The sequence below is a fragment of the Stegostoma tigrinum genome, chromosome 1, assembly GCF_030684315.1.
Source record: "Stegostoma tigrinum isolate sSteTig4 chromosome 1, sSteTig4.hap1, whole genome shotgun sequence".
Taxonomy (NCBI): domain Eukaryota; kingdom Metazoa; phylum Chordata; class Chondrichthyes; order Orectolobiformes; family Stegostomatidae; genus Stegostoma; species Stegostoma tigrinum.
This window is the reverse complement of record NC_081354.1, coordinates 67,765,917-67,791,701: the sequence shown is the minus strand read 5'-3', so window position 1 is coordinate 67,791,701 and position 25,785 is coordinate 67,765,917. Positions and strand designations below refer to the sequence as shown.

The 25,785-nt window shown below is 40.7% G+C and overlaps 1 protein-coding gene across 1 annotated transcript in view; it reads left to right on the top strand.

Annotated features, from left to right (window-relative positions):
* Window positions 1-25,785, top strand: part of LOC125456254 (protein transport protein Sec24D) — a 196,665-nt gene that overhangs the window by 88,482 nt on the left and 82,398 nt on the right. The window contains exon 9 of the mRNA XM_048539223.2: window positions 19,620-19,758. Coding sequence (XP_048395180.1) covers window positions 19,620-19,758 — 139 coding nt within the window. The remainder of the gene's footprint in view (window positions 1-19,619; window positions 19,759-25,785) is intronic.

Sequence of the window (25,785 nt, the reverse complement as noted above, 5' to 3'; positions counted from 1 at the left end):
TTTGTGAGAAGGGCTGGCTACAATCACTTGGAGATTGAAAGCAAATAAGTGATTTTTAAAAAAAGTTTCTGCTTACCACTGGATCAGGCCTGTCAACCTGCAGTTGCAGACAACTTTTACCGTCTGCTCTCAAGCGCAAGGCCAAATTCCTAGCTGGGGCGCACAAATCTAATTTTAAAAAAAAGCTCTGTACCAATGCAATGTGCGCAGTAAAAAGTTTTTGTATAGCTCACATTTTGCGTTTACTCTGGGTAATTCACATCTGAGTCAGGAGGGAAAATGAAATTGGCCCATCAGTGTCTGGCTTCATTCTTTTTTTGAAGAAAGCAATGCTGAAGGAATTCAGCAGGTTTGGTCGTGCTGTTGTACAGAGAAGCAGAGTAAATGTTTCAAGTCCAGTATGATTCTTCTTCCAAAATGAAATGTAAGCTCTGTTTCTCTCTCCATGGGCACTGCCAGTCCTACTGCATTTCTCCAGCACTGTGTTTTTGTTTCCCAATTCCAGTATCTGCGGATGTTTGTTTATGAAGGAGAATCATGTTGGATTAGAAAATGTGAAGTTGGAAAGGAAACCAAAAGAATAGTGTTACTTAAATGGAGAAACACAAAAGGACTTGTGAACAGAACGGTAGCACACAGGAACAGCAGGTAATGGAATGAAGGCCTTTATTTCAAGGGAGTTGGAGTATAGGAGTAGCAAAACGTTACTGCAACTGTACACGGTGCCAGTAAGATCCCCATCTAGAGTACCTTAAACAATTTTGCTCCCCTTATATAAGGAAAGCTGTTGTTTCATTGGAGGCAGTTCAGAGAAGGTTCAGTAGGATGATCCTTGGTATGGAGTGATGGTATTGTGAGCAAGGGTTAAACAGATTGGGATTCTACTCAGTGAAGTTTAGTAAATTGAGAAGTAATGTATTGCAACATTAGGATTCCTGAGGGCCTTGACAGGTTAAATGCAGAGAGTATGTTACCCCCATGGATGAGTATAGAATCAGAGGTCATATGTACAGAAAAAAGAGGCACCAATTGAAGTTTGAAATGAGGGGAATTTCTTTGGTGTTTGAGAGCCTTTAGAACGTATTGCCAAAGGGATGTGTGGGCATAGAGTCCTTGTGTATCTTTAAGGCTGATGTAGATAGATTCTTGATCAGTAGGGGAATCAAGGGTTATGGGAAAAGGCAAGAAATTAGACATGAGGAATGTCAGATTAGTCTTAATCATATTGAATGGCGGAACACACCTGTTGGGCCGTATGGCCCACTTCTGTTTGTTTTCAACCTTATGGCCTTATGGAAGTATCCTCTTTCCACAGCTGCTGCCAGACCTGCTGTGTTTTTCCAGCATATTCAGTTTTTGTTTTGTGCATGTGTACCTTGCCTTTTAGAGAAGTCACCTTTAAGGACTCTGCTGTATGCCTACAATGGTATGAATCTGCCTGGCAGTTAGTCTGCTGTACATTTGCAAGTTGCACACCTAGAAATCACTCAATTCATAGCAATGCCTGCTTCAGAATTTAGAGTGAAATATACTGCTTTATATAAACTAACCCACAGTGTTAATCAGTTTTTCTTGAGCCATTGATCAGTAGACCATTATCATTGGCATGATGGTGAAAAGTAAGTTAGGGAGAATAAGCGGAGATATAGGGGTGAGGGTTAGAAGGCCTTCATACTGATCTCCAGGAGTGAGCTGAAGTGTCAGAATGCAGGTGAGCCTGTGAAGATTGGCTGTGTGTCCCTTTCCCTAGCTTCCTCATGTTCACTTCAGGGGTCACATGCATTGTATAGACCCCTACCTTTAAAATCTAGGCCATGATTCCATGTGTGAATAACCATATTATATTGGAAAAAATGAAGATTACCGTAGAAATGTATCACATGTTGCAGTGGCTGTTCAGCCCCAACATGAATACTTGTTTGTATACGGACTAATACGGATTTATAAAGAGTGTGCCAGGTATGACTAACCTGATAGATGTTGGTAAGGAGAATAATGGAAAGTAAAGTTAATGTTGATTATAACTTCTAGAATGCATTTGACAAAATGTTGGGTTGAGTAAGTTAGAGTTTGTAGATTGGAAAGGAAATTAGTGGCTCTAATGAAGATGGTTTGGTTTTTGTGTGAAGGATCTAAATTAAGACTATGGTTGATGGAAATCAAAATTTCCTAAGAATGTCAAATTGGATGGAGAAGCAAACTACCAGGAGGAATGCAGCTGACAATGTATAGAATTAATGTCTTGGTCTTTGCTTGTGGGGTATAGGAGGATACACTAACAACTAGCTGGAGAATCAGGAACATGAATCTTGGTTTTCTGTGCAACTAAATTGATAGGCAGAAATTTTGGGATGCCAAATCTATTGTTTTCTCACCAGTATACTCTGTGAGGAGAGGCTAGTGCAGAAGGACAGATTGTAAATATGCTAGCAAAGTACAAAGTTTTAGTTAAACTGCATCCTGAATACTGAATGCAGTTGTAGGCTTCTCATTAGAGAAGGTGTATATTAGTCCTGGAGAATGTGCAGCTTAGCTTTACCAGATCACTCCAAGGATGAAGTGCTTGAATTAAAATCAAAGGCTCAAGCAACCAATTGTGCATTATTTTATCAGACCTAGGAGTATAGACAAGATATGCTTATTTCCAGCCAGCGTGAAATCAAAGGCTTAAGAGGTCATGATCTCAAAATAAGTGCAAGATGCATGGAGAGGAGGATGCGTAGAAACTTACACAGGCAAATTTATAAGAATGTGGAATGCTTTTCCATTACTATTGATCAATGCTAAGTAAATTACAGATTTCAAATATTTACGGAATAGTTATTTAGAAGTAAAGGGTTTGGGTAATCAGGGAAATTGGGGGATGCACAATTAGCCCCTAAAATGAGCCTAAATTCAGTAAAGATGGTTTCTTTGCCACCTTTATAATATTTAACTTCAGAAATTTACAGAGAATTACGTAAGTCTCACCCTAAATTTTTGCAAGTGATTCTAGGCCCCACAATGCCATTTAATTTGAGTTTCACTCTTTTGTCATTACAACTGTAATTGTGTCAACATTCACGGGACGTTGATGATGTCTTCAGAATTTGATGACTGGGATTCCTGTAAATGTACATGCATCAGAAAGCAAGGCAATGGAGAACAGTGTCAATTTACTTTAGCAAAAGATTAAAGTTTGCTACCTCCGCATCAATAAAGCTCATTTCTCTTCTGCAGTGAGAAGCGCTACTTGACAGTTTTGCAGATTTGTTAAAGTGCAAATTGTGATTATGCATTTTTTTGCAAGCATCCTATTATTTATCGTTCCCCCATTGTAGGCTGGCTGTCCCAGGAAGTTGTTGTGAGGTAGACAAGATTTCACAGGAAAAGACACAACAGCATTTTGCACAGAGGGACATAGTGTTCAGCTAACCAATTATTTAAATATATCTGCATTTTTAAAATGTATTATATCAAAGTAATCTTTGTTAAATATAACAGAAAACTGTAGTCCAGAATTTTAAACGTTCATTGGTGAAACTATATGGTATGCAGCATCACCTCTGAAGGGGAATGTTTTAACATGCTTTAAACCCCTGTGTCAAATACCAGTAAAGATTGAATTACAGCATATATCTGTAGTTGTTATGATACTTTTATTTTAAATGCAGAGTATTTTATTGTACAAGTAACGACAATGTGAAGTGTGGCTTTAATGTTTTATAACATCAAAGACATTTGCCACTATCTAAATTTCAAAGGATTTTCTTTAAAGTTGCAGAACTTCCATAAGTTTTTAAAAACTACCCCTTTCTCTGCAAATTTCCTTTCTATGTTTTAGTAGCATTTTAATGAAAGCAAAAGTTTAAGTCGATGACGTTGAACTGATTTACTTTTCATACAAATGCAGATACCAATAAATTACATGTAATTTCATAGCCAGAATGGATTGGGAGGTACAAGATTTTTTGACTATTTTTGGATACAGCAGTTAGTTATTGAAAGATGTTTGAAACTCATATTTTTATGACTTGGCATTGGTGCTATCATGAGAACTTGGAATGGTGACATATTAGAATTATAATTTAGCTCTTAACTTTGAAGAGCATTTATTTGGCAGCCACATAAGAATTCTTATGCATTTAACTAACTGAGAGAAGTAAACCTTGACATATATAAAGAACAGAAATATCAGACAAACTAAAAATGTCTCATTGTCATTATATTGATTCTGTGAGGTCCTGAAAATGCAAGTTGTGCTATTTATAGCAACAATCTTTCTTTCAGTGGTAAATGAACTTAGTTTGGAAGATACTTGGAGATTCAGCAACGTTAGATAATTGCCATAATTCTCTAAATCGAAGAAAGTTGATAATACATCACTGTATGTATAGATTCACACCAAAAACATGTACATTCTATAGGGCTGATATGATAAAATTTTCAAAGTGATCGGGAGGCTGGGTAGAGTAGATAAGCAAAAGCTTCAGGAAAGAGAGCGCATAGATTGTGATTTTCAAAAGAAGCATATGTGATGTGGGAAAATCTTTTTCACTCTACAAGTGGTTTGTGTCTGGAATACACTGCATGGATGTGTGGTGGAGGCAAGTTTTGTTCAGGAGGGCACCAGGTGGTTATTTAAATAAGTGCAATGTACAAGGCTATGGAGGAAAATGCAGGAGAATGGCATTGAATCATGATTCGTATTTGGAGAGTTAGTACAGACATGATGAGCTGGAGGCCTTTGTCAGCCCCATTCCTCATGCACACTACACATGCATTATGAATGGTATTTCATGGCAATTCATGGCTGCACCTTTTCTCCCTCAACTGCCTAATATTCTCCATGCCAAGCCTCGTCCCACAACCCACATACCAGTATGGTTAATAATGATATTTGTGCCAAACTATAGCATTTCCCTGCCCATTCACCCATTATATGCTGTGTTCAGGACCAATAAATTGAATGTAACAATAGCAGAGACTGCAAGCATTTAAAAACTCTTCATCTTGTATAAAAAAGACTAACAGAATAGATCGTGCAGCAAGAGGTGCCAAGCAATCTTTTCCATGGGTGCACACGTTCAATAGACTCTCAGCCAAGAATGCTTAAGAGGACTGAAACTGCTTCTATTGATCAAAAACAAAGTTGCTGGAAAAGCTCAGCAGGTCTGGCAGCATCTGTGGAGGAGAAAACAGAGTTAACATTTCGGGTCCGGTGACCCTTCCTCAGATACTTCACAGGGCCTGATTGATTTAACTTTAAAGGACCGTAGAAAAAGGTTTATTGTTTATTCTAAGAAAGTAGAATGCTGTGATCCCCAATGCTTCCATGGCCTTTACATCTGGCTTGACTTCATAAGATTTACAGAAGATTAGCTATTACCACAGTGCAGCCAGACAGGTTGCGGTATTGTGACCAGAAAGAAGCAGAACACTTAAACTGCACTGGTGAAACTAGGCGATGCCAGAAATTAGACCTGAAGTCCTGGAATAGGGTCTTAGCCACTATTTAAAGTTACAAAGCTTCCATAAGATTTTAAAAATTACCACTTTCTCTGCAAGTTTCCTTTCTATGTTTTTGTAGCATTTTAATGAAAGCAAAGGTTTAAGTCTGTGACATTGAACTGGTTTACTTTTCATACAAATGCAGATGTCAATACATTGTATGTAATTTCGTGGCCAGAACGGATTGGGAGGTTGTCTGCAAAGTTGACCTACCACCATAAACATACAACCCTATATCTCCTTCGATGCTATCTGTGCTGCTGAGATTTTCCAGAATTTTTTGTTTTATTTTCCTTAAAGTGACAAAGAGGGGACATACGGTGGAAGATATCTAGAGAGTAGTGGAAATCAGCCAGGATCCATATATCCAGGTCTGTATCTGAAACGGCTAGATTGGAGCCAGTGTATATGTTTAAAGAGAACCCTGCAGGCTTAGGAAAATGTAGTGGTTGCTTCAATTTAACATTGCATACACTCAAATTTTGGTGTTTTCAATAGGGAGGGTCGCTAAAATCTGGGCCAAGCTATCTATTTTTGGAGCAAAACTGGTTCTTAAATAATTAACATTTGTGAAATAAACTGTTGGTGTGAAAGATGTGTACAAATACAGCAAGTGAGTGCTATTCATATTACCATTAACAAGATGTTTCATTTACATTGAATTAAAGCAGACTGCTTTCATAACACTAACAAAAGTGAACTAAGCATAATGCTGCGCAATCACAGCACTTCGAAAACTCTCAATGATTGAAACTACCTTTTCTAAATAATTTTGCATCTTGCAACCACATCCAGCTCTCCACCATTGACTGCTTTTCAAACATTTTAACCTAGTGTTTCAGAATTCTGTCCTCAAAACTATCACACTCTTCGATCCTGCTTAAAACACACTTTGGCGAAGCTTTTAGTCATTCCTACTAATATATCAACTTTCACTTGGTGTTTATTTTTATTATCTGATTATGCTTCTTTGAAGAACTTTGTAACTTTTAAGATTTTGAAGTCACTTTTAGTTTTAATTTTCCTCTGGCTTTTTTAATATCTTTAATCACAAAAATTGCAAATTGATCGAATGGATTCACATCATTGTCTTAGTTGAAGTGATAGAGTTCAGTGACCAGCAGTAAGCAGTTGTGGTGTTCATGGAATTGATGTCTGAAAGGATTATTGAATCCCAACCATAGTAAGCATGACTGGTTAAATTTCAGAGGCAATAAGTTGATCAAAGAATAATACAGGCAAGGAAAATTTACTTTTCTATCTTCTAGAAGATTACATAAGGCACAGCTATGAATATTTTGAGCCCTGTCTAACAGTTGGGTGTTGTTACATGCCAGTGCACAAATCTTTCAAAATTCTGGACAATAAAGTGTATGTGTGTGTAACGCAATAACCGTTTAAAAAAAAATACAGAAAGAAAATTTTCATTAGCTGTAAGGTTTAAGTGCCTGGTTATATTTCAAAAATGTTATTTTGCTTCATAATGTCACCAGGGAATACATTTTGAAACTTTGCTTTCCCTTAAAAGGGCACATTGTTAATTATTGCACTTGTTTGATAGTAATGGACAGGAAGATGTAATAATGGGTTGAATTAGAAAAATTAGCAGATGGTGATTGAACAATAACGTGCATCATGCTTCTGATTTTCAGTGTTCGATCAAAAATAAATTATTTTTAATTAATCAGCTTTTGTGGCCTGATTTTTTAGACAGTTATTATATTATAGATATGTAACATGTATATGTAGGGACTGAAAATAAATAAACATTAGAGTATTGCTGGAGACTTTGTAAGCAGAAAGGAAACAAGGCTACAGTTGCAATGCCTTCATAACATTGTCCTATCGTTTAAAAGTAAAACGAAACAAGGAACATTAGACCTTCAGCATTTGACATACCAGTTCAATGACAAGCTTTATTTTGGATAACTGCAACAATTTGCATGGCATCACAGTAAGAATGGCTTCAGTCCGTGGAATGGAAAATTTGTGGAACCATTCATTGTGTTTTCCACCACTCAATAATGTATACTTGATAGTCAATTTACAAAAACTAGGTCTGTCTATAATAATATCTAGTGTCTACTTTCTCACAGCTCACAAACACTCAGCTAATGCTGACCTTTCTGAGCAAGTCAGTCTCACTTTTTGATCTGTTTGTTCGCAGAATGTCAATTCATTATTGGCACAAGAAAGTAAAGTTGATCTTTCTCTTTTAAAGTCAAAGTAATTTTGAAGTCTGCAACAAAATAGTTATTTGTATGACATTATAAACTGTACTATTCAGACAAAATCAGTGGACCTGAGAGATCAGTGTTGAATCCAGCTTTGTTTGAGGCCTTGATCTTGTCTAAACATAGCAATGTCTAACTTCAAAAAGGAGTTCTTAAAGGAACACTGCTGTCTATCCATCAATCTCTCTCTCTCACACACACACACACAAACACACACACATACACACACACACACACACACACACACACACACACACACACACACACACACACACACACACACACACACACACCCAAGTGTCTGAAAATTGTAAAACATCACTTACAGGAAAGGACACAAATTAGGTGTGTACACGACATACACAGGACTGTAAACCAACCACAATGCAGTTGTTTCTGAGAGCATATTTCCACATGCTGTTCAGAATAATCTAATAGTGCTAAGACATTGGTTATTTTGAGCTTACTTTGTTAGGTATTTGGCATTAAGCATTCATTGTCCTCAGATTAGTTTGTGATGTTCCTTCTCTATGTACCCTGTTACTCAAAACCTGTCCTCTGTTATAATTGTTATGTTACAATTCCTCCACCTCCGCCGCATCTGCTCCCACGATAAGACATTCCACTCCCGCACATCCCAGATGTCCAAGTTCTTTAAGGACCGCAACTTCCCCCCCACGGTGATTGAGAACGCCCTTGACCGCGTCTCCCGCATTTCCCGCGACACATCCCTCACACCCCGCCACCGCCACAACCGCCCCAAGAGGATCCCCCTCGTTCTCACACACCACCCTACCAACCTCCGGATACAACGCATTATCCTCCGACACTTCCGCCATTTACAATCCGACCCCACCACCCAAGACATTTTTCCATCCCCACCCCTGTCTGCTTTCCGGAGAGACCACTCTCTCCGTGACTCCCTTGTTCGCTCCACACTGCCCTCCAACCCCACCACACCCGGCACCTTCCCCTGCAACCGCAGGAAATGCTACACTTGTCCCCACACCTCCTCCCTCACCCCCATCCCAGGCCCCAAGATGACATTCCACATTAAGCAGAGGTTCACCTGCACATCTGCCAATGTGATATACTGCATCCACTGTACCCGGTGCGGCTTTCTCTACATTGGGGAAACCAAGCGGAGGCTTGGGGACCGCTTTGCAGAACACCTCCGCTCAGTTCGCAACAAACAACTGCACCTCCCAGTCGCAAACCATTTCCACTCCCCCTCCCATTCTCTTGATGACATGTCCATCATGGGCCTCCTGCACTGCCACAATGATGCCACCCGAAGGTTGCAGGAACAGCAACTCATATTCCGCCTGGGAACCCTGCAGCCATATGGTATCAATGTGGACTTCACCAGTTTCAAAATCTCCCCTTCCCCCACTGCATCCCTAAACCAGCCCAGTTCATCCCCTCCCCCCACTGCACCACACAACCAGCCCAGCTCTTCCCCCCCACCCACTGCATCCCAAAACCAGTCCAACCTGTCTCTGCCTCCCTAACCGGTTCTTCCTCTCACCCATCCCTTCCTCCCACCCCAAGCCGCACCCCCAGCTACCTACTAACCTCATCCCACCTCCTTGACCTGTCCGTCTTCCCTGGACTGACCTATCCCCTCCCTACCTCCCCACCTACACCCTCTCCACCTATCTTCTTTACTCTCCATCTTCGGTCCGCCTCCCCCTCTCTCCCTATTTATTCCAGTTCCCTCCCCCCATCCCCCTCTCTGATGAAGGGTCCAGGCCCGAAACGTCAGCTTTTGTGCTCCTGAGATGCTGCTTGGCCTGCTGTGTTCATCCAGCCTCACATTTTATTATCTTGGAATCTCCAGCATCTGCAGTTCCCATTATCTCTGTTATAAACCTCTGCACATACTATATGTGGCACCATTAATGAAGGGGTTGTATACCATTTCATTCATTTTGATGAGTGCCATGTGTCTTGTGATAACGTAAGCATATTAATGAAAGATATTTTGGCTTAATCATAGGATTTAGCACTTCGAAAATCAAAATTGATCTCTCAGGATTAATTTACTTAGTGCTGTTTTGTATTTACTTTGAGAATTAGTTTTAAAATAGTTGTTTTCCCTTCAAAACAAAAGAATAGAATGTCAGAAATATATTGATCTCATCTTCAGAAAATCATGGAGAAATAAAAGGGGATGATACTAGAATTTATAAAATAACTTTCAAGAAGGTACTTGTTGATAATAAAGAATAATTATTAAATCAAAAATATGGGATCAAAAATTCCCAGTAATTTCAGTACATTCATACAAGTGAGTATTGGGCCTTCTATCTGGAAGCAAGCAACTCAATAGGTTGTTGGAAAAGGTGAGACCTCCTCCTACAAAACTAAGAATATAGCTGGAATATGACTTGGAACTCCCAGGGTATGGAGTTCCTGGATCTTCAGCCCTCCAGGTGAGTCAATATGAGGTTTCCCGTGGTACACCATGTCAGCATAGGCATGCCAGAACTGCCAAAAACTGAATAGCGCCACCCCATCGCCACCTCCAAGCTAGCGTCATGATCTTGAACCACATGGTATCATAAGTAAATAGATCTGTACTTGCCAATGGCAAAGAGATTGCGAGATCTCCTCCTAACTGCTGAACGTTAGTTGGTTCTCTAACAGACGTCTCTAAAAGGGGCATCACAGAATGACAAGCGCTTTAGCAGGTGCCAGCTGTGTTTTTTTCAGAAATAAGACTAACAGTACAATATGAAAATAGAATGAGAACATCAGCACAGGTTGTGTAATTCTAATACCACCCTGAAGAAAATGACAGTTTTGTTGTGCCATCTCTGCATCTGTTCAGAATTCCTGACATGGTTTCCAGACTATTACAGGAATGAAAATAACAGATTGATTTGTTAGTCTCACTTTGATGTACTTTTTGTTTGTTCTTTACTTGATAGCAATATATATAAACACCTTTCCCAGGTGATATATGATCCAGCAATAACATCCCTGTAGACCAATGATAATAGCCACATATTTCAACAATATAGAAATTTGGTGTACCCTGTGTTCAGGCAGCTCTTCTTTTTAATAACCAGGAAAAGTAATTTTCGCTATTGAAGTGTAGTACTGATTAACAAATCCCTAAATAGATTGTGTTTGAAGTGGCATTGGAAACAGTACAACTTTTAGGCTTTAGTTAAAATAGTAAGACAACACATTTGGTAAATGGACTGCAGATTTAGAGGAACAACGATGCACAGACATATCAATGAAGATATCAAACTGTTGATTCCCTTTCAATTATTTACAACTATAAAGTCAAAATCTGTCCGCGTGATTCCTTTAAGCAAGAATGCAAAGCACATGTTGGATCTTTAATGATGTGTGTGGGATGTTGTTGAAGTAGTGTTCCAGAATTGTTTCTGCATCCAATTATCTGTCAAGCCAAGTACTCTTAGCATGTGGTTAAAAGGAAGAAAAACCTGTATAAAATACTGATATGATCTCAGCTGGAGCACTGTGATCAGTTCTGTGTATCCTTGTTCAGGAGGAGATTAAGGAGAACCTGTTTGCATGAATGGAAGGATTGAGAACCAGAGGGTATAAGTTTGTAGATAATTGTGAAAAGAAGGAATGGTGACCTGAGGACAAAAATTCACACATCAAACATTTAGGGTCTCAAATGTACTGCCTGAATTACAGTAGCAATAATGGCAGGGTCAATTGAGGTCATCAAAAGGAAATCAAATCTAAAAGACAAAAATTGCGGGGCTCAATGGGGAAAAGGCAAAGGAATGACACAAGGCGAATTGCATCTTCAAAACACAATTTATTTAGGTATTTGTTAATCAGTATTACACATCAATAGTGGAAATTACTTTTCCTGGTTATTAAAAAGAAGAGCTGCCTGAACACAGGGTACACCAAACTTTTATATTGTTGCAATGTGTGACTATTATCATTGGTCTATTGGGACGTTATCGCCAGATCATGAATCACCATATTGCTATCAAGTAAAGAACAAATAAAATCTACATCAAAGTGAGACTAACAGACATGATGGCATGAATGATCTCCTCTGGGTTGCAACCATTCTATGATTCTAATTGAAATTTGAGAGGCTATATTTTAATTTGAACGATTTATTGTCATGTGTACCGAAATACATTGAAAAGCTTTGCTAACGAGTGGCACAGGCAGATCATAGTAAGCAAAGGATGTACAGATCAAAAAGACTTAGAGGTATACAGGTTACTTTGCACATGGCATGCACCAGGTGAGATCAACGTTGGCAAGATCAGTGTTATTTGAGGCAAGAGAACCCATACATCAGTCTGGGAAGAAGCTGTTCCTGAACCTGCTGGTGCGCTTGTTCAGGCTTCTGTAACTTCAGCCTGACAGAAGAGGCTTTAGGAGGCCATTACCAGGTTGCAATGAGTCTTTGATGATGTTGGCCTCCTTTCTGTGCGGAGAGTCATGTAAATAGAGTCCAAGGATGGAAGGTTGGATTCCGTAATAGTTTAAACTGTGCACACAACCTTCTGTAATTTCACATGGCCCTGGGCAGAGCAGTTGCCATACCAGGCCATTATGTACCCAGATAGTTTGCTTTCAATGGTGCATCTGTACAAGTTGGTGAGGGACCTTATGGACATGCTAAATTTCCTGAGCTGCCTGAGGAAGCAACATTGAGCCTTACTGACTGTCACATCTATGTGAGAAGTCCAGGACAAGTCATTGGTTATTGTCACTCCAAGGAACTTGATGCTCTTCACCTTTTCAACCTCCATTCTGTGCTACATAGGTGGGAAAGGAGGCAAACAAGCCTGCTATTTTCTGAATCATAAAATCCCCACAGTGTGGATATACGCGATTCAGCCCAACAGGTTCACACCAACCCGACGAAGAGTATCCCATCTAGACCCATCCCCTGCAACCCTGCACATCCCTAAATGCTATGAGGCAATTTAGCATGGCCAATCCACCTACTCCTCATAACTTTGGACCGTGGGAGGAAACCGGAGCTCCTGGCAAAAACGCATGCAGGTGCGGGGAAAAAGTGCAAAGTCCACACAGACAGTCGCACGAGGGTGGAATTGAACCCAGGTCCCTGGTGCTGTGAGGTAGCAGTGCTAACCACTGAGCCACCTACTGCTCAGTCTGCTATCAGTCTGTGTGCCTGTCTCCTGCCTAATGCTGGTCTCTTACCAATTTTCATAAAGACAGGATCAGAAGGTAGTGCTGATGGACACTGATAGCCACCTGTCTGCCAGCAATGGGGCAACCACGTAGGCCACTTTGTAGGATCTATGAATTCTTCAAATTCTGACTCAGGGTAGGAGAAACACCAATCGATAGAGGTGGCCTCTCAGCATCGAACATTAGAACTACATCCGTTTGGGAGCAACAACAGCACTCCCCTTGCCCCCACGACCTCCACTACAGTCAGCTCCACAGCGGCACTCACTGGCCCTCTACAATGATGCTGGGGCATTTTTAGACTGTTTGTTTTATTTTAAGAACTTTCAAAAGCTCTTCAGAGACAGCACGTCAGTCTTAAGGTACTCTCTCTTTCTCCAACCTACATGAGTAGTTCCTACCTCTGATGATGGAGCTGCTGATCTCTCAGTGCTGGATGCCTTCTACTGGCCGTTCTGCCCCCAAACCCCACCTGCTATGCTCAATTGGATGGGGTTCCTGAAGGCTGCCACTTGATTGAAAATCACCCTCTGGATTTCCGCACAAATATGCATGTATTCCCAATTCTTATTTCCACCCAATTGCAATATCACGACCCATTTATAAGCCCTAGAAGGTTTTTGCCAGTATTGGTGAAGTAATGGCAGCAAATGCTGAAAATTCCATTGGCATTACCACGACAGAATCAGGGGTTATACTGGGCTAAGTCAGAATTAAATGATTTGACAGTCTGGGTCATGTAAATTATCCCTGACTTTTTTTTGAATTGTTCAGTTAGATGGAATATTTTTGGCTTTGGTTTTCTGTTTATGATTTGCATCTGTTAGAATATCAAATAATGAGAATACTAAGCTGGTTCATTTGAAATCCGAACAAATATTAATCAGTTCACCATCGTTATAAACACAAAGATGAGTTCTACTGTCTAAAACAAAAAAAACTTCCAAATATTTTCAACATGGTGGCAACAGGCAAACTTGTACTCATCTATAGTTTGTGAAACAAGAGTGACAGCTTGAACATGCCCTGGCTCACTGTGGGTTCGGTACTTTGCGGTATCTACCTTTGTATGAGTCATGAAATGGCTCTTCAGCTGCTCCTGCCATGTGTATTGCAAAATATAAAAATTAACTTGTCAAAAACCATCAACAAGCAGCATCTATGGAATGAGTGATAAAGTTAACCTTTCATACCGATGATCTGTCATCGGAACTACTGATGCCTGAATAGGCCTGTCATTTTCTTCCATGTTATGCCTTTTGCATGGTGAGCTGATGGAATTAAATATTTATCAGATTAGCTTCTACAAAAGCTAAATTGCCTCCTTATCCCAACTGCATGGCATTAAAAGAGCTGATGGGTGAACAGACCACACGAGATGCTCGCACTAATGTTGGAAGAAATGACTGAAGTTGTCTCAAGAAGATTAGTCAATTGAATTGAATACTGTAGTCCATTTCATCCCCACAGTTCTTACATGTTGCAGTGCATTTTCCGATTTATCTGTGCCCACACCATTAATGCTGCATAGCTTCAAGTCACTGGACTGGAAGAAAACCTGCTGTTATTATGGATTCAACTGCAAATTATGGAGTTATGCAGACAGGAATGCTGTGGTTCTCAATGAATTGACATGCACCACTGCAAAGATATGTGGAGAGGATTGGTAGTTCTCAATGGAAGTGGACATTGGCATTACACTTTGTGCTGGTGGCTGGTGTGACTATTCCTGAGCAGTATCTGATTTTCACAGAGGGAGAATGGAGAAGGGTGGCAGATGGTAGTAGTAGTGGTGGTTAGTTAGTTAGGTAGCCAGCCAAGTTAGTTAAGGGCTAATTAAGGCCTACTGTCCGAGGTCAGCTTTAATTTTTTACTTGGCCTCCAACATTTTTCAAAGCAACAAGACAAATGTAACAGCCTACAGACACCAACCCATTGGCAGACCAGGTGGAAGATCAGTACTGTAGCAGGCATTCCCTGCCTGCTGATTTCAGTTACCCAAAGTCCATGGAGAGATTGTGGTGGCCCATCTACTGAGACCACTTTTAATTTTACACTTAAAAATGTTGAAGACAGGATGTTTCCATCTTGTGGCACCATACTCCACCTTTACCAGCAAAAATGACTGTTGTTTCACAGGTGGAGAGCTTCCTGTTGAACTTTCAGCTTTGAGAGTCCATGCCTCATTGCACAAAGAGCCTGTCCTCTGCTTGATTTTGTATTTGTCAATTTGGGGAAAATAAAAGATGGGTAGCTGTTCTTAATATTCCAGGCTTCTGACCCATCTGAGAGTCTGCTGGCAGCATTCTGATTCCTGGAGGGGCAATTTTTCTCGTGGCAAATAGACTACTGACCAAATTTCTGAAGTGTATAGCTGAGGAGGGAGTATCTATTCCTACTGTCGCCACTACATGTTTCTGATCACTGGAGCACAATGAATCTCCAGTCCACAGTCTGACCTGATGATGAATCACCGCATATGCATTTTTTAAAGAAAAGCAAGAGAAGATTCAGCTTCTGGATATTTTTGCTTCCTCCATTAACTCTGCTTCAAGCTCTCCTTGTAAACAATGATGCACTCATTGTAAACATTCTGCAGCAAACTAAATATCATTTGATAAATTAAAATATTCTGTTGTGAAAGTGTTTTGTTTGTCAATTTAGAATAATGGAATTATAATTTTTTCAAGATATTGAAGCCTAATTTAACCCTTGGGAGAATCTTGTTCTTTTGAGATTGATTGTGGAAGTGGATCTGGGGGCAGGACAGGTTTTCTTGTGTGAAAATACCAAATTTATGGGTGGGCAGGCATAATGCTTTGCCTCATACTGGGATCTTCCAAGCTCCAACATGTGGGCACCAATTTTATAAGGCACAAGATCACTACTACAACCTAGGAACATCGGTTAACCTCCACTCAACGCCCCCTGGCATACTAGAGATGTCAGAGATCAGGCAAAAAGTGCATCATAGTTCACTGACACTGTCCGAGAGCTTCCCTTAAAAGCTGTCCAGGAGAGAAGGAAGATGCTTTTCCCCTGGGAATGGCAGCAGGAGCACTTCCTGGATACAGAGGCAGATGCAGCTGTAAAAGTTAGCTCTCAAGAGCAGCTCAAGGGAACCTGGCCCCTGTGCTACCATAGGATGAATGATCCGCACTGTGCCATGGTAGGTGCTACTCTCTACTCAATGCTTCGTGCCCCATGCATATGAGTTGACAGCTGAATTATACGTTTACCATTGCACGTGATGGTCACCCTCAATTTTGTGTGCCAAACATCTTCTTTCAGGCAGCTCCATGTGCAATCCATGTCTGTCACTTCAATGCAGCTACCAGTGTAGCACCACTTGCACCACAGTGCTGCTACCTCTCATATATCTGACAGAATTTACACTTAAAATATCAAAGCTGCTATAACATTCATCGCAACTAGGAGCATTGGCACGTGCGACAAGGACAACACCACAAAAGATAGCTTCGGGATGAGCACCGCGCAGATACCTTAGGCACATCCAACATATTTATCAAATGTATCAACTCCAACTTTTTGACAATACTGAACCACCCTTCAATCAGAACCCTGAACTCCTAATTTCCCATATGCTAGTTTTTAATTTAGTAATGCACATGAACAATTACAGCTCTGGGGATTGAGATCTCGAACTATATCTACTAATGCAGGAAAGTGCTCACGTACCCATAGCAATGGTTCTTCCCTTGTTTCTTTCATTTTACAGAAAGACATTCACGAAAGCAAATCTGCACAGACGAGTATGGTAGGGAGGAATTGCCTAATGTAGGCTATTCATGCTTTTGAGGAGCAGGCCACCAGGTTTGTAGGAGACCAATGAGATTGTGCCCGTGATGTATGGGAGATTGGATATCAACAGCCATCTAATGAGAAAGCCTCCAAGTGGCTACTCTTGGATGCATGTTAAGCTGTAATGTCTTAACGAAATCTTGGGTAAGGCTCACAACAGATCTTCACATTTTTCTGTGCATCCTCTAGATCCTACTCCTAAATTAGGGCCAAAACAAGAAGAAGCACAGCTCCTGGCCCCGTTTGTATTAACACCTAACAGCTCAAGTTGGAGGATAGATGGCCATGAACCTCAAAGGATGCATTGTTCTCCCATCTCTCCTGCAGCATAGAGACATTCATTTCAGTGGGTAAGCTCAGTGAGGCTTCAGGCCATGTTCTGGGGAGCATAGCCCTGACATAGTTCCACACTGACAGGAGGAAGAAACATCCCTGACACTTGAAGGCTTTCTGCAGACCAGGCTTTTCCTGGGGCCAGTATAGATTACAAGCCTCTAGACACCACCATCAATGAGTTGATTGAGATACAGCAGGACATCAAGCAGTGGGGCCGGAGATAATGCACAGAGAGGAGCCTACTCAAGTTCTGCCAGATATCATGGCTCTAACAGGTGACTGCATGGCTCTCTCCAAGGGGCCTGCTTCTGTGATAAGCCAGATTCAACAGAACATTCAGTATCTGTCCAATCGGTGTAGAAACTTTCACTCTATGACTTGAGCGTTGGATACATGCATTCATTGATCAGGTGGACCTTGAATCCCTCCAGGTATGGAATTGTCTTGAGGAATGAGGGAGGTGTGATTGAGCACAGACAAGGAGGAGGAGTGGTAGGCAGATATCCAGGGATTGTCATCTTGAGAAGTTATATGACATGCCCTGCAGCATTACCTACTCTTCGACTTAAGTGAGGATGACTTTCTCCTTTCTTGTGGCATTCCCTCTGCTCTCGAATTTCTCCCCGACTGTTGGCTGTTCTATGTCCTCTCTTGATATTCCCGTGATTCCACTCCTATCCAAATCCCCAGTCCCTGCCTCATCATTATTCACTCCCCAACTCACCAAAATTATCCCCATTGTGTTCACTATCCTTAAACGTGCACACTGTGCCTTTTCTCTCTGCATCCCAGATTTCTCCCTCCATTCCCCAAAAACCTTCCAGTGTCCCGAACAACCCTGACCTTTAACTTACATTCCCCACCTTTCCTTCTGTGAACCTTTTCCATTGAGCCCCCATTTCATTTCAGTTACATCCAACTCCCTTCCCTGGCCAGCTTTGCTGATGTTCAGTGGCTGAGGAGGTTAGTTACGAAGAAGTCAAATTACAAAAGAAGTTTGTACTCAGCAGAGCTTAGATGAAGTAGCCTGTCTAGGAAGTGGAGTAGAAGCAACAACTCAGCCATTATCAGGTTGAATGATGAAACAGAATTGAGGAGCTTAATGCTGTCCTCCTGCTCCTATTCTTCCTTTTGATTTTGCATATATTGGAATGAGAATGTACATTCATGTTCCTATAAAAACATTTATAAGGCGTGCTTACTGACGATTTGTAAAAATGCTCAGTTTCATAGACTCCCTGTTTGATCTGCGCTTTGTGTTGTGCTAACCACACTCAGCAGTTAGTCTCAGTGTCGCTAGACGGAGGGGTGGAAATTCATCACAGGGTCCATTGATAATCACTATTTACCAAACTCTGCCAAAAGGTAAATATATTTGGACATTATATGAGGGACAGAATTGACTTGCCTGTAATGGCCCATGCAGGGGAATAGTCTGATTCTTACTTTATAATTGCACATAACTAGCTAACTGGATCAGAGTACTGGGTCAATGCAGTCCAGAGGAGAAAGGAAAAGATTGTTAATAAACAAATAAAAAAGTGACATAGAACATTGAACATAGAACTGTACAGCACAGTACAGGCCCTTCAGCCCACAATGTTGTGCCGAACCTTTACCCTAAACCTAAGGTCTATCTAACCTCTACCTCCTACTTTATACTACCATCTATATGCCTGTCTAATAGCCATTTACATAGATATAGCAATTGTTCGTATGAACACAGAATTTTGTAATAAATTTCATACGCAGTCCGATCTGTTTTATATTATAACAAATCTAAATAACAAATATTATAAAACATGGATTGACTTTTAAAGTGATGTGAGAACGGCAATTAAACATATTTATTTTTGCGACTAATTGTTGAATTTAAAATAAATCTGAAGGAAAATATCTGCTCATATTGGGTAATATTTCCTTTATTCCTGTGTGTTATGAAATAGTAAATCCTTGTAATGAATAAATTAATAATTCCTCTAGAGAAATATGTTGGGGAAATTCTTCTTTACGTATTATAGGAAAGATGTGGATGCTTTGGAGAGGGTTCAGAGGAGGTTTACCAGGATGCTGCCTGGACTGGAGGGCTTATCTTATCAAGACAGGTTGACTGAGCTTAGTCTCTTTTCATTGGAGAAAAGGAGGAGGAGAGGGGACCTAATTGAGGTATACAAGATAATGAGAGGCATAGATAGAGTTGATAGCCAGAGACTATTTCCCAGGGCAGAAATGGCTAGCACGAGGGGTCATAGTTTTAAGCTGGTTGGTGGAAAGTATAGAGGGGATGACAGAGGCGGGTTCTTTACACAGAGAGTTGTGAGAGCATGGAATGCGTTGCCAGCAGCAGTTGTGGAAGCAAGGTCATTGGGGTCATTTAAGAGACTGCTGGACATGCATATGGTCACAGAAATTTGAGGGTGCACACATGAGGATCAATGGTCGGCACAACATTGTGGGCTGAAGGGCCTGTTCTGTGCTGTACTGTTCTATGTTCTATGTTCTATAATCGTAGGTTTGATTTGCGTGTTTCCATTTATTAAACCTTTTTCATTTTAACAGGCACCGATCTGTGTTGTGAGCCATGGAGAGAGTGGACCGATTCGCTGTAATAGATGTAAAGCCTACATGTGCCCATTGATGCAGTTCATTGAAGGTGGACGGAGGTACCAGTGTGGATTCTGCAGTTGTATCAATGAAGGTTACTACTTTATTGACTTTGCACATCACAAACTTTACAGAAGTTTAATAAACTTCACAATATGTTAATCTGCTCAGACAGTTTAGACAGTGATTGTTCCAATTTAGTAAATATTTTTATTTCCCTTATAAAGTGAGAAAATTGAACTTGCTTTTGATAACTTGGCCTTATTAGGACAGGTTTAATGCAGCTCTCAAACCCATCATCATATCTGCTGCAGGGTAGGGTGGTGCATGGGGAGTAGCACATAGCCACAGACCTCATCAGAATATTATCAGCGCACTGTAAATGCCAATTGTGCTTTTAGCAGCAGTTTACTAGCTTGACCCATTTGCCTGGCTGGTTCTTCAATAATGATTCTCGGATAAGTTCTCAAGAATTGAAAAGACAGTAGCCTCAGTGTAATTGAGAATGCTGAGTAGTGCAGACCATGGGGAAAAATGTAAAATTTCATGTAAAATTTTCATAATCTTTACCTGCATTTGCTTGACAGCAGTTTGACTTCATGGACTTCATTTGGGGTCTGAGCAATTGGAGCTATAATGAGCTTAGTGGCAGAATCAGATGATAAATCCTGTGAGACCTATTTCAACATTGTGTGCATGTTGTGCCGTCTTCTGCTGAATGGTGAGGCATGTTTCTTGCTCGTTAAAGGAGATTATTGCATCCTTAATGCTTCATTAATTGCCCAACTCAACTCATCAATATTACCAAATATGTCAAACAAGCTAGACATTGAGAAATCCCAGGATGCAAATCTGAACAGATACCTGGCAACTTCTGCTCGCCACTTGCTCCAAAGAACCAGGCATTGCCATCTTAGGGCACAGTACATGGGTTCCAGCAATTTGCACCCACGTCCATGGGCATTGACATCTAACATGTGCCATCCTCCTAAGAAACCTCATGGTTTCAGACCACTCACAATTCATTTTCAGTGCAGGACCTTGGTTTGAACCAGCAGCTGTCATTGTAATGCTGCAGCAAGGGCACTGTGCATAGGATATGCACCTAACTTACATGTGGACCAGACCGCATCTGAGTGCTCTTCACTCACAATCATAGTGTTCTCTCACTCTGAGTCTATCTGGATGTTCACGTTTTACACTTTGCCACCTTAACCAAAAATACCATGTTCATATTACCGGTGTCTTGCCTGACACAATGCCAGGAAGCTTGTCATGGTTGTCTGCAGGCCTCAGTTGCGTTGAAGAGGATAGCCTTCATCAGCGAGTCCTGGCACAGTAAGTCAAAGGCAGTCTCTGATATCAGTCCAAGGGCTTGAACGCAGTCATTAGCCAATCAGGATAGTCACTTTTCGGATGCTGTCCATTTAAATGGTGGAGAGGTCAATGTTGTGCTGTCCACCAGCGGCACGGACTCTTTCTGATCTAATGTAGGCTGTTTTCCTCCTGGAATGAGAGAGAGGCTGGTATTACAGAGGATGAAAAAGAGTGGCATGACTGTTATGTTGTTGCAGGTAGGGAGGTGACTGGAGCAAGTGACTGGGCAGTGCAGAGAGTCTGATGGAGTTAATGGTGTCACCGCTTAGGGTGGATGACAGTGAGTGACTGAAGATGTTGCAGTGAGCAGTGAGAGGAGTAGAGTATGAGCCTTGATGAGAGGTCAGTACAGTAGCAGAGATAAAGTATGTGTGAGGTATCAGAGAGAAGATTGTGGCTCTTTGACTGGCAGAGTGTGGAAGGACATTGACCTTCTTCCTACAATGCTACATATTCCTCCAGTTGACTGAGACTGCTTTAACCCAAGTAGCAACCTCAGACCAGTCTGGCATGTTCTGGTGTGATGACCTCTATCACTGGTTATGTGGGAAGAGGAAGTCCCTCTATGTTTGCACTTCCCTATCCAGCAGTACCCTGCCCTTAAACCAGAGCACCAGTTTCTCCTGTCTGCCTGTGTCTGTGGCAAATGGCAGAAACTATGCTGGGCAGCTCCAGACTGGCAGTGCTTGTCTGTGTGCACAACAGGAATTTAAAGACGGGGCAGGCACAAGGAATCCCATTATTTTGGCAGGTATTGGCTGAGTGGCTAGTTGTTCTGGGAATGGTGTGGTAGATTGGCCTAGAATCGGACGTGAGAGCACCATAGGGTCAGGGTAGATAATTAATGAAGTCAGTTTGGTAAGATATGGTGAGAATTCACACTAAGTCTCGTGCAAGACTCCCTCCAAAAATATGCAACATTTAGTCAAACAATTGTAAGATTCAGCCCTGTGTTCTTCAAGGGAAGATGACATATTGCAATTCAGGTTTAATGCTTCAACCCTTATTAAGTATTGCTTCATTCGACTTTCAAATTGCAAAAAAAAAGGGATCTGTACCTTTTCTAAGACACTTAATTAGTTTATGCATCCCAGGAGGCAAGGATTTGCATTTTAAAAGCTTACCTTGTTCTGGTATATTTGGAAACAAATTTTAAAATGTCTTTTCTTGAAAAGAAAATGCTTTGGTTACACAAATTAATCAGGCACGTGGGACTGACTTTCTTAAGTTGCCTTGTTTGATCTAGTAGCTAAATTACCCATCAATTTCTCCACTAATGTTATGACATTCCCTCAGTTGAAATCAAACCATATTTGTTCAAAGAAAGATCTGTAGAGTCTGTGAGCTGGAGTAAGTGGTTGGCTTTTTTCCGAGTTCATTGCCAGGATTGTTTGACTGGAACATTTTACTTTAGTTGGATTTTGTTCAGTCGGATCATAATAACCCTTTCCCTTATAAAGTAAGCTTGTTAACACTGGATCTTAAAATCTTTCTTCCTGCTGCCTCCCCACAAATTCTACAGCAAATCCATTGTTCCATCTTGGTAATCAGGCGAACTGTTGGTATGTTTTTAAAATCAAAGGATATGAGGTACAATATTAAGCAGCTAATGTGCAGAGGATTATTGCAGTTTATGTTGTAATGTAATGACAGTTAATGACTGTTGTTAAGAGGTATGTTGTAATAGGATTGCTCTGAGTTTTGTTTTCCATAAAGTCTATGTACGAGTGAGAATATTTGCTTGTGTCGAAGCTGCTTTTTCAGGAAGCTACTCTGGATCTGTAGGTTTTGGCTGTTCATGTGACACTTTGGGAGTCCTTGGAACACCCCAGTGAAATTTAAGGGCTGGTCTATTTTTCATGCTGTGAAGATGATGATGAACTGGAGCGCAGCAAACTTTGTGTTTGCCCATTTCCCAGGAACTCCGAGCTGTGGCCAAACTCATCACTTGATAACAAGCTGCCAACTAGCGGGTGCTTTGTGTAAATGAACATTGGAAACTTTTCTGCAGCTGCAGTTTGTAAATGTTTGAAACTGCTATTTAAAAGATTCAGGATCATTTCCGTGTTGGAGTGGGCTTTGCCAATCTCTTGCAAAGATTATGACAGAACCATTGGGATCTCTCGACACCAGTGTGTCTCATCCTGACTGCGAAAGATTGATGGAGCAAGTCCAGATAGAATACCTTGCTGTGTAGCTGAAGTCCATCTCCAAATGGCACAGAAAATGACAGTTGTGCTGTTTGGATTTCTAGCATACTCTTTCTGTAGGAGGCTTAAGGGCAAAGAATGAGCAGAGCTCCGCTCATTTAGAGAATCTGAAATTAGAAAATCGAGCAAGTTAAGACTAGCCAGACCTCCTTATGATAGATACATAAACAGAGCTTAAGCTGCAGAAGGTTTTGAATCTCCCTGTTACATTTAACATGACAACACTCTCACACTCTTTATAATTGCACATGCATGCTTATAAAGCAGGCTACTATTTATGTATGGGATTTAAAACCTGGAATTATTATCACTTGTGGATGTCAGATCATACAGCAAACTTTCAAGACAACCTAGCTGCAGGATAGATATTGATTTATTAACACACGGTGCATGGTGCTGCCAGGCTGACCAATAAGCCTTCAGGCTGAGACCTGAAGAAATTTGAGGTGGGACTTTCACTTGATCCTATTGGACATTAGTTTGCATCTTGATTGACCATGTCAAACAGAAAAATATAATTTTGTTTGTATTTAATTAAGCTTTTAGGTGACATGGTGGCTTGGTGGTTGGCACTGCAGCCTCACAGCGCCAGGGACCCGGGTTCGATTCCATCCTCAGGCGACTGTCTGTGCGGAGTTTGCATATTCTCCCCGTGTCTGCGTGGGTTTCCTCCGGGTGCTCCGATTTCCTCCTGCAGTCCAAAGATGTGCAGGCTAGGTGGATTGGCCATGCCAAATTTCCCGTAGTGTTCAGGGGTGTGTGGGTTATAGGGGGATGGGTCTGAGTGGGATGCTTCAAGGGGCGGTTTGGACTTGTTGGGCCAAAGGGCCCGTTCCCACACTGTAGGGAATCTAATCTTTACTGTGAAATTCCAAAGACTTGCTCGGTTAAAATCTTACATCTGTATGTACAGTCCTGCCAGACTCTATGAAATCAATGACCACAATAGAAAATGTTGACATGCAAATACACTAAAAACATACGTTGACGTTATTTGTCAAGAGATGTCATTTTAACAGATTTTTATGGCAGAAAGTGACATCATCTACACCATCTTATCAAAGCAAATTATAACTTGTTTATGAAGGAAGGAATACATGATTGGTTTTGATATCTATTTGGACAAGCATATGGACGTACATGGAATAGTGTAGGTTAGATGGGCTTCAGATCGGTATGACAGGTCAGCACAACATCGAGGGCCAAAGGGCCTGTACTGTTCCATAATGTTCTATATTCTATGTTCTATGCTTTTCAACACTGACTGATCATAAATGATATTGTTTGAATTTTGCACAATCACATCTGATGTCAATTGGTTACCAACAATGTAAGTTATTGCCAATCAATTTGACCCCAGCATCTGCAGTTCTTGCTTACTCTCAATTATTGCTACTTGCTTATTTGGGATGTCAAATGGTAGCTCCATGATCACTCTGAATGTAGATGTTCACAAATGAGGGCATATGTTGCCTCTTCAATGCTAATGAGCATGAAATGATGTCAGAATTTTCTTGTGATCATTGTTGTGTCACTGTGTGGTGGTATAAAAGCTTGTACCCATGTAAATACACTGTAAAACCACAAAGAACATAAAAGAAATTTAAATGAAATTTAGAAGTAGCTTGAATATTTTGCTGTATTATTTCAATCATTCTTTCACCATCTGGTTACAACTATCTAGATTTCCCAGCAGATTTCCTTCTCATGGTATTTAAAACTACCTCACTTTTCTGCAATGTCTTCCTCTTTGCAGTTCTAATACTTGTTGACGTCTGCCAACTCACGTTTTTTGATATTTCTATCTCCATTTAAGTATCCTCAACTATGCTACATTTGTAATCGCAGTTCTGCCTGTTTCCAGCTCACAATCTTGTTATATGACAATTTTTTACCATTATTATCATTTACCAATATTTATCATTTTTCTTTGTCTCTTACTTTTTGTTTTGCCCATGCCAACTCCTTTTCTCATTAAAAAGGTGATCTGGAGGCCCGTTGTTTTAAGTACTGTTACCAGATGTTTGATAATATAACAAATGTTCCAAGTTTTCTTCCCTTCATATGGCCTCTGCATGATAATAGAGCTAACATCAGAAACATGAATTGAAACATGCATCCTGGTATGCTGTGCTTCACTGCCCACAATTCTTTATGTACTGTGTATCATGGTTTCTCACATCTAAGAAATGGAGATGCTGTAAACGTGGGAAAGCCATTTCAACCATGATATTTGTGTTGGTTTTTCCTGGAGAAATAAATTGTGCGGTTCCAGTTGCCCTGAATTCCGAATGTATCTAACTCTGATTCAAATATTTAAGAAACTTTCTATTAAAATTGTGCAAAACTCCAATAATATATTACATTAAGAACTTTTTCCCTTTCTAAGTAATGCCTTTAAACCAATGACTAACCCTCAATCAGAGGAACTACTCATTAGCAATTCACTTGAACGAAACACTTAATTATTTTATAAACATCCATTATATCTCCCTTTAGCCTACTCTGCTCTGGCATTTTGTGTGTAAGCGACA